Here is a 14,295-nt window from a genome sequence, read left to right as displayed (position 1 = left end):
AAAAGTGTAGGGCATAGGAAAAACATGAATATAGGAACCTGGATCAGTATTACAACGTCACCAGGTATTTTGTTTAAGAAGTTTAAGTTTAAATAAGTGTGTTTGAGTGTAAAATAATCTATTCTGTAAAAAAAAAGAAAAAATTGAGTAAGGTTGGCCAGGCAAGTTGTAGAATGAATCTTTGCCAGTAATTTATCCCATAAGGAGATAGGCAAATTTTAGTGTATGTCAGATTCATATAAAAGTTTCTGGTTGGGTTTAGACTTATCAGTATTAGGCATTTTAAGGGCCCTAACCTGTGGTGGTGTTTCCTGGACCTCCAGACAGGCAGTCCACCCGTCATATTACAAAAGGGGTGGTGGGACCACCACAGGACCGATCCTACTGCTAGGATCCTTGATCCTGTGTTGATGATGCAGCTGTCAGAGGCCACAATATGCTGGTGGTGTGGCTGCTGTACTTGCCAAGCATATTACACGTTTCCTCAGCGCCACAGTTTTCATGGCAGGGAGCCCACCATGAAAAAAGAGCAGTGAGGAAATTAAGCAGTTCCTACAGGGCCCCCTGATGCCTCATGGCCATGGGGATGCATTCAGAGGGACACATGATGTGCCCCCCTGTCTGCATGCATGCCCAGTTCCTGCACAGCCTTGGACTTAACAGTTCATGCCATGCAAGAACTTGCTTTGGCGTTCCAATTGCGGTGCCTGTCTAGGGCTCACCTCCTGGGACCTCCAACGCACTGCCCACCAGACCAGAAGAAAACTCCTAATCTGGGGGGCGGTGTCAGTACTGCTTTGGCAGTATGGAAGCAGGTCGGTGGCATGGCAGCCTGCTTCCACACTACAAAAGTTGTGTAATTAAGCCCCAAGTGTTTTATATACGAGTCCTGCTGTAGAGGGAGTAGTAATGGAGTTTGGGATGGTCTTGAATGATTACCTTGAGTAAGAGAAGTTGTGAACGACTGAAGTGTAACTTGAAGAATGTTTTCAAATTTTTTATATTGTTTAAGCCACTTAGAAGGAAGGTTATAGGAAGAAGAAATATATTCAAAAGGAATAACTAAATTATTATGTAGTAATTGAGAAATAGTAAAAAGACCCTTATCTCACCAAGTCCTCCACATTAATGTCTTACCATTATGTTTGATCCATTTGTTTTAGCAGATTGGACTGTAAATAAATCTTTCACAATGGGATAGTTTAGCGACCAAATATGGTTTAAATAAAGGACAACAGTCAAATATAGATAATGGTATCCAGCACTTGGAAAATGAGACTTGTAAAGAATATGTTTGTGGGAAAAAGGAGAACTAATGGCTGACTCCAAATACAGCAAACACAAGGAGATGATGGACGGAGAGCTGAAACTTATCAGACGCTCACCCCTAGTCACAGATCTTGGTTGAATCCATCATCGTTCTTCAGCTCACTTCGCCACCCCAGTCACAGACCCAGCCATATGCAAATCAGTCTTCGGGCTCGACTGTTCTTAATGGGAGCAGTCCAGCCCGAACTGCCAAGCCAGGTCTTCTTTGGACCCAAAACTAGTATCCTGGAACTGGTTTTGGTGTAACACCCCTCATCAGCCAGGCCAGCTTGAATCTAGTGGCAAAGTGAGCATGGTACCCATATCTGAGCATACCACGCTAACTTAGGGTGAACAATGCAAACAAAAGGGGATGATGGACGGAGCGCTGAAACTTTTCAGTCACTCACCCCAGTCACAGATTTTAGGTGAATCCATAATAACAAAAAAGAAAACCCCGAAGGATGAAAAGTGTATGGAATAACTAAACAAGATGTACTGGTCCTGGCTTCGGTGAACAAAAAGGAGAAGCACAGCAATACCACGTCGCTAGCTCGCTGTTCAATAACAGTAATACATTGATCATGGGAGGACAATTTTTCCTTGATTCGATGAAGAGATGTATTGGTTTTTACTACAAAGGTTTTAGGACTCTTATTTCTTCCATGATATCCTCCACAGTTGGCGGGGGGCGGGACACATCTGCACAGCATAAAATACTACAATATAATTAAAACAGGATTTGAATGGGACAGATTTCCAATTAAAAAGATAGACAAGGGGAAAATTGGAAAAAAGGACTGAGGGTGGGGGAAAAACACTTTATGGATGTGTGGTAATTTTTCCTGTGCTCCATAATTTTACAATGAGATCCCCACAAATAGCAATTGTCTTCAATAGGAATATTTTCTAATTCTCAATATTATTTAGTAGGCAGTTACTGAGAAGGATGCGTGTAGCAAACAGACTATTAATTTCAGCAATATTTCCTGGATCTGATCCCTCCGTAGGAATACTTCAATGCAGTCAACGTTCCACCTAAATTGCAGATTTCCTCATAATGTTAAGAAGAGCTTTCTTTGTTGCTCCTTCCACAATAGACAATAATAAAGTAGGTGCATAATTACTCTTCCAGATTTTTCCCACAATTGCAGAGTTCATTGCATACGTTAAATTTCCTTCACCAGGACTCACTTTGTTTCTTAAATTCATGTAGGCTAAATAAAATGCTCTTCTTTTCTCCTTTGTGTTACGATTCCCTTGACAGACTTGGTGAATTGTTTTTGATGTTGTCCACTAATTGATGGTAGACTCTGTTGTCTGTCTAACAGGGTACACCCATAGTGATATTGCTTTCAACATGGGTGGCAGCCAACCCCATAACCAGGCCATGAGCTGGTTAACAGTTGATGGAAGCGGAGTTCATTAATAGTTTTGTGGTACAAGCTTTTTGTCAGAGACTCCGTAGAGACTGGGTATATGTTATCCCTTTGTAAATCTGTGTAGTCTGCTATGCCCAGATGCTCTGATTCTAGCTGAATTCAAGTGTTGTTTTTGAGTAGTGCTTTGATACTCGATTGTTGGGATGCAACCAGTTTGCCATGTTTATCCCAGTTTGTAGTCCCTAATTTTGTAGGGGTGTCAGTAAGGTTTAGTGGTAGTTAGAGCTACTGTCTCCAATTTCTCTGCCTGTTCCAACGTGCTGCTAATTTTTTCCACCCTTGATGTGGAGACCATTCAAAGTCCTAAGGATATGTGTACGTTTTTGATCCCTAAAACTTTGAAAGAAGTAAGTAGGAAGGCTTCATTATGGTCACCTTCCCATAATGAAGCCAATTCTAGCGGGTTGATTTGTGGCCTGAGAGATGCAACATACAATCAAGTGACAGTGACAAAGAGCATAGGCAAAGCTAAACACCTACACAAATGAGATTGACCGCCTACTCATCACCCGCATCCTATGTCATCTGCTGCTGCAGGACCCGGAGCCCAGCATAAGGCTGAAACTTCATGGGGCTGACTGGCTCCAATCTACAAAACACAGTGTACAAGACAGGATTCCTGCTGTTTCCAAGGAAATAAGAGTGACTGCTTTGGAACCGTGCAACACAAACTGGAAGAGGAGGCTTTGAATGATTGGTGCGCCCCCAAATTTTGGGGTCAAAAAGTTGAGTTGTCAGATGTTGCACAGCGGCCAGAGCTGCCGTCTCGGGAGCTGGAGACCCGGGTTCGAGTGCCTGCACAACATCCTGTGATTCCTGGCAAATCACTCAATCTCCCCGTGCCCATGGACAGTTACTAAGGGGTGATTAACTGCGCTTTATAAATCTACAAACTCGTACTATTTCTGAATAGAATCTGGCATCTCTGACTCATTTAGAGTTCAACTTTTAGCCTGTGCTGGGAAAGCCTGATACCAAAGGTCTCCCCAGAAGGAGTCGGGTATATACACTAGGATTGAGAGAAAAGACTTGGCTGCTTCAGCGAAGTTAAGTGAGAAGGAGGTAGACTGCACGGCTTGTAGGGAGCCTGCCTTTTTTCAGCCCAGAGCCGGAGTACAAGTAAATAGTGTTGTGCAGTGAGGAGCTTTTTATGTCAAAGACTGTAGAGACCAGAGACCTGCAAATGTTGCCCAGCCCGACAAAGACTGCAAACCCAGAGTGGCCTGTGGTTTGTGACAAGAGTGAACCTTTCCACACTAAGGTATCCTACCACCCTTAAGACTCTGTTCCTACCTGTTTCTCTGGAAAAAGGAAAGAACTAAAAGAGTTGTTTATAGATCCTCAGACACCCTATTGGTGTCATGCTTCATCATTGGGTCTCACCCTGGTCCCTTTAAACCGAGGTGGGCTGAAGCATATTCAAAGGAGCTCTTTGAATATTATTCCTAACAGTGACTAAACATTAAAAAATACCTTTCGGGACACCCGAATTTCGCTTTATTATTAGGCGCCTTTGATATAGTTAAAAAAGTACATGCATATTTATGGGTGTTCCCCTAACTTCTTGTTGACCTGTTTCAGCTCTCTAAATGGCCTGTCTAAAGGTCCTAAGCTTTCATCAGAACTACCCCTATATTGATGTTCTGTATTAGTTGTGTTTTTTGATGTTTTTATCACGCCCAAGTCTCCTTATGTCAAACAGTGGACACACAAATAACACAAACATCTGTTGTCACACTCACTCCAAATGTGCCGCACCACCAAATTTCTAACTTAGGCCACCAATTCACCCGTGCCAATGACATTCATAGAGCTCCCTGGAATATGGTTGAGCCCTCTCTGGTGTATAAGGACCAGGGTGAAACCCTAGGGTATGTGAGACCCATAAACAACTCTTTTAGGTTTTTCATTTTTCTGAAAAACAGGTCGTAATGGAATCTCAAAGGTGATAGGATACTTTAGTGTGGAATGAATGAGGTAGGGAGGCAGTATCCTGTAATTTCCCTATACTTATAGAGAATCTCTCTCACCTCCCCACATGGACGTGTGGGAATAAGGCATAGGTAGAGAGGGACGCTTTCCCAGCCGACCATGAGAGAAGTGTTGGTTGTGTTAGTCCAGTAATACTCAAAGTAAAACGTGGGGCTGCTTGCAGCCCTCCTGACCTTTACATGTAGCTTCCTGTGATGGTGCACTGGGCTGCTGTTTACATGACTGAGCACTAACATTCAGATGTTCAATTAACGGGCAATCATGTATTTACAGATTAACTTAATTAAAAGAAAAGAAGCAAAGAAGGTGCCCTGCACCACTGAACTTCGGGACCATCTTCATTTTCAATGACATCTTGCAGCAAACATGTACAATTTTATTTTTTTATTTTATAAAGTTTTATATAGCGCAAACTTGATCCCGAAGGATATCAGAGCGCTTTACAATTGAGGCAGAGGTAACAAATCAGAACATTGAAAGTATTGACACACTTATACTTATACAACAACCTCAACATTACCACCAGCTCACATCATATCCACTTATGAAGTTATCCTACTCACTTATGCAAATAATTGATCATACTTATGTTTACTAAGCTACACACTCACACAAAGACAGTTTATTTATTCATGTAGATAATAAAGTTTCTTAAAAATGGAAAAAAATGTATTTCATTTACCAGCAGAAACGTTTCCCTTTAGTACACCAGAATACATCAGTGTAATGAGCAGTATTTTTTTTAAGTGACTATTTTGAAACATGAACTTAGAAACATTAATGCCCCCCCACCCACCCTGACAAAAAAGCCAATAGTGAACTAAGAGACAAGTCATTTGTCATGTGCACCTTCTGAGTGGCCGAGGTTGGTATTATAAATGGACACCTTTATAGTGTATTAATTCAAACACAAGAGAAGGTTATCCTTGTCCCCATGCCAACCAAGTAGCCTCAACAGCATTCCACAAGTTAAAACTGATTTAAAAAAATCATCCCGTTCCTACCAGATAGTGCTGGGAAAACACTGGTGAGCACGCTGGTACTTTCTTCATTGGATTACTGTAACGGCCTATTTACTAACGCACAATTACGGGTCATAAATAAAATGCAGATGATACAAAATGCGGCAGCAAGACTGCTTTCAAGGATTCCCAAATTCAACCCGATCGCCCAAACTATCCGGAACTACCACTGGCTCACGATCAAGAATCGTATAAAATTCAAAACTCTATGCCTTTCGTACAAAGCGGTACATAAACAGGGCCCTCAGTTTCTTAGAGAACAGCTTACTGCCTACTGCCCCACCAGACTATTGAGATCTACGACAGCGTTCCAACTAGTGGTACCGCGCACAAAGACTGTCTCCTGGGGAGATAGACGTTTTGTGGTCACAGCAGCCAAACTTTGGAACACCCTTCCACTACAGATTCGATCTAGTCAATCTCTTTTTCAATTCTGAAAACGGTTAAAGACCTGGCTGTTCAACCAGTAACCCATCCGGTCCGGTACACTTAGTCACCTGCCTCTCCTCCATTAACACTTATCCCTGAGTCATGTACACAATCTTTAGCGCCGAGACGCCCACAGGCATTCGTTCGCGCTCTACAAATGTCAAAAATAAATATATAAATATGTACAGTGCGCATCCTGAACTCATGCATTTGAAGGTGCTCATATATGTGGTAATGAAGCAAAGGATGTGAGGTGAAATAAAACTACTGCCTCAGATCTCCCAGTTTGGTCACGTGGCGAAGCTAGGATTGATTCCAGCTTTTTGGGTTACACATCGCAATTCAGTCTCTAGATGGGTATCTCTTTCTTTCTTTTGTTTTACATCAAACGTTAATACTGTGTCTACAATTCTTGGTGCATGAGGTTAGAGCATGGGTGGCAGCCAGATGTTGTATGAAGGGATGGCTTGTTTTGAGCTTGAGGTTTTTAAGAGAACCTCAAGGCGAGCCACAGCCAAGCACTTGGCTTGAGCTTGGTTTGATCTTTCAGTAGCTCACCCATTTCTATCACTTAATGGCACTTAAAGGGACAAAGGCATAGAAAGGATATGGTTTGACTAGCATCAAACAATTTGGAGAAGCAGGAGTTACAACACCATTGTGCAAGACTCCTTGTTTCAAGATACCTAACCTTCTGGCTACTGCACATTTTTGTGATGTGAGAATCAGCGTTCTCTCTCACATAGAAAAACACAAATGATTGCTGGGTTACATTCCTGATTTCTTTTCACATACTCAATACCATTGTTTAATCTATTTTAAGTTTTTCCTATCTCTAAAAAAAAAAAGAAAGTAGCTGAGAAATTGGATGAGAAAATGATTACTCGAGAGCACCCAATGTATTGAAAACATGCTCGCTGGCCACATCGTTTGCAACTTGGTCATTACAGAGCAACTGGGGTGTGAGTGGTTGCGATGGTAAGAATCAGGGAGAACTCTCACCACACAAATGCCAGTGTGCTGTGGAACCTGCCCAGACGTTAAACAGAGAGATCGTAACTAGCATATTTTGGCCAATGGTAAAGCCAGGATTAAACTCCAACAGCTAGATTCATGAAGCATTTTTGCCGGCGCAAACGGTGCGAATCGCAGAATTCGGCCGTTTGCGCCTGCAAAAATGGGATTTGGAATTCATCAATGGGTCATGAACTCGCAGTTTGAAAAATGACAAAAAATTGCGATTTTTCAAATTGCGATCGCATTTAAGGAATCTCAATTTGAGATTCCTTAAATGCTATTCATGAACCATTAATAAATTGCGATTTCGCTATTTTTTGGCGCTATTTACCGCGAAGTCTGACTTTGTGGTAAATTGCGAAAACTGAGAAAAATGCACTTGTGTGCATTTTTCTCAGTTGTATGTTACACACACACATGTCCTTTGGACATGTGTGTGCGCAACATAAGTCTACATTTACATTTCAGGGGTGCTACAGGGTGTCCTTTGGACACCCCTAGCACCCTTGAAATCGCATCCTTATTTGCGATTAGCAAATTGCTAATCGCAAATAAGGAATAACTCCCCATTCATTCCTATGGGCCTTTAGACCCATAGGAATGAATGGGGACTTATTCCTTATTTGCGATTAGCAATTTCCTAATCGCAAATAAGGAATGTGTAGGAATCGCAATTTATTTAGAGATTCCTAGATGAATCCCTTTTTGCAAGTCCTTAATAGCGATTCCTTAATAATCGCTTTTAAGGACTCGCAAAACGGGACTTTGATGAATCTAGGGGCAAGTCTCCTAGTGCCATGGCTAAAATGTTCTTACGCTTTCACTTCTAGCGGTGGAGTTTGGGTGTTTTTGTCTGCCCACCTCAGTGAACTGCACACTTTGATAGAGTTGGATCTTTGTCAGGGATTTTTTTAGAACACTTGCCACCATAACTTAGCCTGTTTTGATGCACTCCTAAAGTTTGCAGAAAAGAGGAGTCCTAAGATTCCATTTCATTCCAGTTCAGTAGTCAGTGAGTCAAAGGTACAAAGGAAGTAAGTAGCTTGGTTCTACTTACTTCCTTTGTACCTTTGACTCATGGTAGCGATACCCAGCAAATAAGGCTTACCCCAAGGGTACGGTAGAAGGATAGTGACTCAGATACAGCATAACACGGTATTGTCAAATCTTTGCTTTTTCTAGACTGCGACATTAATAAAGAGCTCAGTATGGAATGAATATCTCAAAATAACTCCATAACTCCCTATTTACACTACCTTCATGCTGTGCATCCTCCTAGCCCACCTTACACCTCCACACCCCTCAAGCTCCTGGCCTCAATGCGGCTTTCTATGACTGAGAAGCGCATTTGTGGTTGTGCGGTTACTGCGCATAGTGTCCCGTGAGCCCCACTAACTGCAGCCTTGGAGGGTTCTTTATATTTTAGCTTTTTTTAAGTTTGCTTTGTGTATGCCGGTAGCAGCATTCATATAACAAAGCCTTTTGGAATTAGAGCAAGTACAAGAATCTGTTGAGCAGCATGAACTGCTGACTTGGGACTCGGTTGAGCAAGGGAGGAATGCAAGCTTGCTGCTCCAGGAATGGAGTTTTATGTTCATGCATCTGAGGTTTTTATTAGTGCAGTGTTTCATATAAATCTTGTGAGACAGGCAGGTGAATTGCCTTGGGGAGAATGGTTCTGCAGCTCTCCTAATTTTTACACTTTTGTTTGCTGCATGAAACTTTTCATGTCTGCATTGCACATCACTGGCTTTTAAATGATTTCCGAGAAGTACCATAAATTAAAATATGAGAAACGGTTTCCTTAAATAACCCCTCTGGGCTGTAAGTGGGCCGGGTCCTGCCAGTGCTCAGCAGTTCCAAAAAGGGGGTGCTGAGACGGGTCTCTATCGGGCACTCCGATTTTGACCACAACCCCAGGGTGAAAATTTGTTTTTTTTAACTCTCCAGCAGTACCACCCTTCACTGCATTTGAGGTAACTTCAAAGACTCTATAGTTCTTTCACAGTCTCATAATGTCAGAACTTAATCATTTTCAATATGTTATACAACAAAGCCATAGTTGTTGCTTATTTATCTAATGGAACTAACAACCATTGTCAAAGCCAATCGCCCTGGCTTGTTGTAGGTGTAATTTTACCTGCATTATAAATCTGGATTCAATCACAGAAGCAGCACAATACCAGTCAGGCACCACAATATGCTGAGCAGAGATGTTAAGCCTATAGGTTTTAAGCCACGTCCTTAATTACATCAGCCACGATCCCTTGAGAGACTCCCCAGTTTTTTCATTCCACTTAAAGCCCTGCTTTAGGTTAAGAGTACACCACACCTACAAGCAGAGAGCAATTTATAACAGCAAAGCAAAAACATGTAAAATGATCATCCCCTTCAAGAGTAAAGGTGTGCTTGTTTATTTTCTATCTATCTATCAAGTGCAAGACTTACCCCATCACACAGTTCTCACCTGGAGCGTCTTAATAGTTTCCCTGGGCTTCATATTATCATGTACTTCAATCATGCACATCACCCATGACCTCTTCTGCACAGCTTTATGTATGACGTATGGTCATTGTGCATTTACGCCTGTAGATCTATTGTGTTGTGCGTCGGCACTTTGGAAAACAGTCCCTGTATGAAAGTGTGCATGCATTTAGTTATACACTATACAGAAGCCACGTCTTTTGGCGTTCTCAATATTTGTGCAGAAAGGATTTACTGTTCATGTAAAAGCCATAATTCTGAAATTGTAGCTTCAGAGATACTTATTAAATGGAAATATTAATGATGTTACTAGGTGAATACTTTGTGATTATCCACGATTCTTTGTACGCTTGTATTGCATGTTTTAACTGAAAATGGGCCTACTGGAAATCAAATCAACTTTGCTCAGATAATGATGGCAGCTCTTTAATTTGCGAGCTCTCTAAAATGGAGCAAAAAACAGTGAATAGTTGTTTGTTCTTGATTGAAGCATTGTGTTGACTAATGATGGCACTTGGTAGAAAGGCTGCATGCTTAATTATCCCTTTTCTTTTTGCACCGCAGAAGAATAATGAAAAAAATAACAGTGGAGCCTTCAGAAAGATTAGCGAATCTACAGACACTTTGGGACAGCCAAACAGTGGCAGAAATAGGACCTTGTGGTGAGTCTGAATCCGTCTTGATCTGAAGAATGGCCTGTCTGGCATTGCTCTTAACAATATCATTGGGGTGGATTTAGGTGTGGCATTGTTGCCAACATTTGAAAAAAGTTCCCAGGACATTTTGCAGCACAGATAGAAAGTTCGTGTTTGAATACCTTTGTGTAATAAAGAGGAACAGTTTCTGTAACAATATTACCCGGGGCAGTCTCCAACTTGCTGGGTCTGTCCCTGCGAAAATGAGACAGTTGGCAACTATGGTGTCGGTGGTTACCAAAAGTTCTACGGTTAGTAAAAGAAGTGGCGAATCCGAGATCGCAATTATCTCTGCCATACTGATAGTATGGTTTATGGAAATCTGACAGAGTATTCACCGGCAGAAGAGAATCCCCTAATGGAACCACTTCCTTCACACATCAGAAAATGTTTCTATACCGCTATACTCTAGGGGCCGGATGTATTATTCCCATTCGCAAACCAGTAATGCAACATTTGCATACTGACTGGTTTGTGTATGAGAATTGTCTGTATGTCTTAAGAAGGCATTTCAATATTTAGTCATATTCAACATCTGGCTTTCTGACGAGCAGGAAATATCACAATGGTAACATTTTATTTTGTTCAATCATTTTTATTTAGAGAAAACAGCTGATTTAAAACAAAACCAACAAGTAAGAAAAGAGCAACAGAGAGTAAAGAAGATTCATGAGCGAATAGAGGAAAGTACAGATCGAGGGTGAACATCCAGATCTGAAAATATAAGTTTGAGAAAGTGGTGAGATACGTGTCAGTGACATGACAAGAACATCAACGGAGAGCAGAAACATACATTAAGTGGAAGTAAGAAAGAAAATCCATAGAAGTAGTGTAAGAATTCTGAGCAGCAGTATCCTTGTGATGATATGCTCTGGAGAAACATTTTCAGTTTCATAGGACCATCAAAGGATTTAAAAGTGTCTTCTTAAGTAATCTTGCATAAGCAATGGTGAAGAGTGTCATATTGTTTATTCAGATATCACAATTGAGGTGTCAATGCAAGGAACTCCTTTCTTCTGGCATTTGTAGCATTGGAGATGCTCTGACATATAAATATATTCTAACCAGACCAAATGAGATGCCAGCTGTCCTTAATAGTTTTTAAGACACAGAGATGGTCTGGAAATTCAAGGACAAGTATAATTATACCTCGAGGCTTGGAAGAATGAGGGTTTAACCGACCTAGCTCATGAGCTCATTGAAAATTTAGAGGAGGAGGAGCAGGGAGTCCAAGCAGGCCTATAAGAAATGTCTTCAAAAACTCGAGGAGATCATTAGCTTCTAAAGCTTCAGAAAGGCCATATATATAGGTGTAGATTGTTGCAACCGTTTCTGTTCTCCAAAACTTCTGTATGAAGTTTAAGTTTTAAGATCTCCTGTTCTATTAAAGGAATTTTAGTGGACAGATCCTGTAGAGAACTTATGCGCTGCTCCATTTCAACCATCCTGTCCTCCATAATTATCCAGCTGTCTTCTGTCTATTGCTGTTTCTCATCGATGGTGCACATAAATGGTTGAAGTCCCTCACATCATCTAGGATACTATCCACAATTGGATTATTAGAAGACATAATAGGTGAAGGAGAGTCATTGGCCATATTTACGTGTTGCGTATTATTGTGAAAAACCTTCTGAGAGGATTTTATTCTGCCCATACAATAATCTTATGAGGACCATAGGTGAGAAGAAAGCACCAAGCGAATCAGGCTTGCGACACAACCTTGAAAACAATATAAAGTAGAAAAGTCATCATATAATTATGGTGAGAAAATATAGACCTTTGAATAGCCATGCAGCACGGACATGAGGGAGGCAGGAAAAGAACAATAGGGTGACTTGTTGAATAAGGCACCTCTGTCGCAGCTTGGAGGGAAAGCGTGGACAAAGTCTCACAGAAAATGGAGGCAACTGTCAGGCTGCATCATTAGGCAGTACAACGTCAAAAAGGAGGAAACTTGTAGTGCCAAAATTGGAGAAACAAGCCAATATTTAGGATAAAATGTAGTCCTTGGCAACGTTTAGGGACAGCAAATGGACAAAGTCTTGTATCGGGGAGGTCAAGTGGAATCGGCAGGCATGCTCCAGATGGGAGTAGAAGTCAGCTGGTGGCTTTTAGGAAGAAAAAAGGAGCCTCTGTACTTCGGACCTCACCACCATCCTGCTTGGCGCACAAGCCATGCCCCAAATGTGGCCGATATTTTAACTTCTTTTTTGCAGCATTGAAACCCAGTAATATATGTAGTACATAGAATTATGTCCAAAAAAGTTTCCAGACATTAAAAAAATAACAAAGGAGAAAGAGGGTCCTGAGCACTTGGATTTGTATCATCTGTATGGTGCCACTTGTAAAACTTTGAAAGGATTTAGAAATATCCAAATTTGCAACTGAAATAATATTGCCTTGCTCTTTAATGAGACAGCCAATTGCTTTGCATTCAGTCTTAATTTTCAAGTTTATCACAAGCATCTTACCTGCTTTATTCTGCCCACCATGAAATTTGAACTTAAACCACAATAGTACATTAAAGGTATTGATAGTAGTAATTTTGTTTAATTCTGACTTGACCATGGTAGGATCATTTAGCATATGTGAAGACTTTGAAGTAAAATAACTGTGCTCAAGTGTCTTAATATTGTTTAAGAGTGACTCATACCAACTATTAATTTTCTTTTTTTCCTGGCAGTTAAAGCTATTGAGAAAGCTCTAAAAAATACTTTAAATACATTAATAATAATGGATATGACAAGGGGTTTATTAAATGAAAAAAAAACATTTATTAAATTATTATTTTTAGATAGAAAATTCTTGTCAAATAAAAAAATGGCTATTAATACTCTGCTATATTTCAAATCAAAAGTAACAAGATCAAATAAGCATTGACTGGGGCATGAAAGGAGGGGTAAATAGATCCCATCTCTGCAGTATTTAAAGACGTTAGGAAGGATTTATTAACTAAGCCAATTAATTTTGGAGAGTAACACTTGGCCATATGAAAAGTAAGTGAATTCTGAACTATCTAGATTACATGCTCTCTATAAAACACAAAACATCAGAGAAGAAACTGCAAAATTAAAAGCTTTATGAGATCTATCAGCTTTGGATATATACTCAGACTTTGTGTCGAAAAATGGATCCAAAATCCCTGGCTATGATAATATTGGAATTAGAAGTATTTGCTAATTTTCTTTTAATAACATTCCAAAACTCAAGATGTGGTTTTACAGGGACGTAAAAATTAAATAACGTAAAAATATTTATTCTCATGTGCAACATTGAGTAATATCCATCTACCCATACTATCATATTCTGTGGATATCACCTGTCATTTTAAAGATGTGTGGCATAGCATAGCAACCCTTCCCATACGATGTACATCAGGAGAAAACAATGCATGTCCCAATCAATATCTTTTCAGTTTTACCAGCTCAGTTTCACTACAATGTGTTTCATGAATAAAAGCAACCTTGACATTAAAGGTGGACTGGTGAGAAAGTACCTTCTGTCTTTTTACAGGGTGTGGGTGCCCTCAGACACTCCAAGAAACAAAATTAAACATGGAAGACACGGAGTTGTAGACTGACTGGAGAAAGAGTGATAATCTGTAGGGAAGACGACAAGCCAAAACACAAATAACAATAAGCTAAAGTCTTTAGGGGACATAATAAAATACCAAATAGCACCTTTCAACAGCACCACTCTTAAGGAAAATAAAAGAGGAAGAAATATATAAAGACACTGAACATACATAAAAAAGAAGAGAGACTAGCAAGTCAAGGGACAGTACCGAGATAAATGCATACACAAAGAAATACAGCTCGTCAATGACAAGACAAGAAGTTTAGCAAGAAATAAAAAGAGAAACACAATATTTATAACAATAAACTGTAAACTTTATATAGGAATGTT

The 14,295-nt window shown here is 40.3% G+C and overlaps 1 protein-coding gene across 2 annotated transcripts in view; it reads left to right on the top strand.

The window, feature by feature from the left end:
- Positions 1-14,295, top strand: part of CARMIL1 (capping protein regulator and myosin 1 linker 1) — a 994,750-nt gene that overhangs the window by 427,716 nt on the left and 552,739 nt on the right. For both annotated transcript variants that reach the window (XM_086965173.1, XM_086965172.1), the window contains exon 6: positions 10,259-10,356. In XM_086965173.1, the coding sequence (XP_086821299.1) occupies positions 10,259-10,356 (98 nt within the window). The remainder of the gene's footprint in view (positions 1-10,258; positions 10,357-14,295) is intronic.

Source organism: Lissotriton vulgaris, chromosome 4_1 (assembly GCF_964263255.1).
Source record: "Lissotriton vulgaris chromosome 4_1, aLisVul1.2, whole genome shotgun sequence".
NCBI classification, from domain to species: domain Eukaryota; kingdom Metazoa; phylum Chordata; class Amphibia; order Caudata; family Salamandridae; genus Lissotriton; species Lissotriton vulgaris.
The sequence above is the reverse complement of the archived record's forward strand: the minus strand, read 5'-3'. Positions and strand labels throughout refer to the sequence as shown.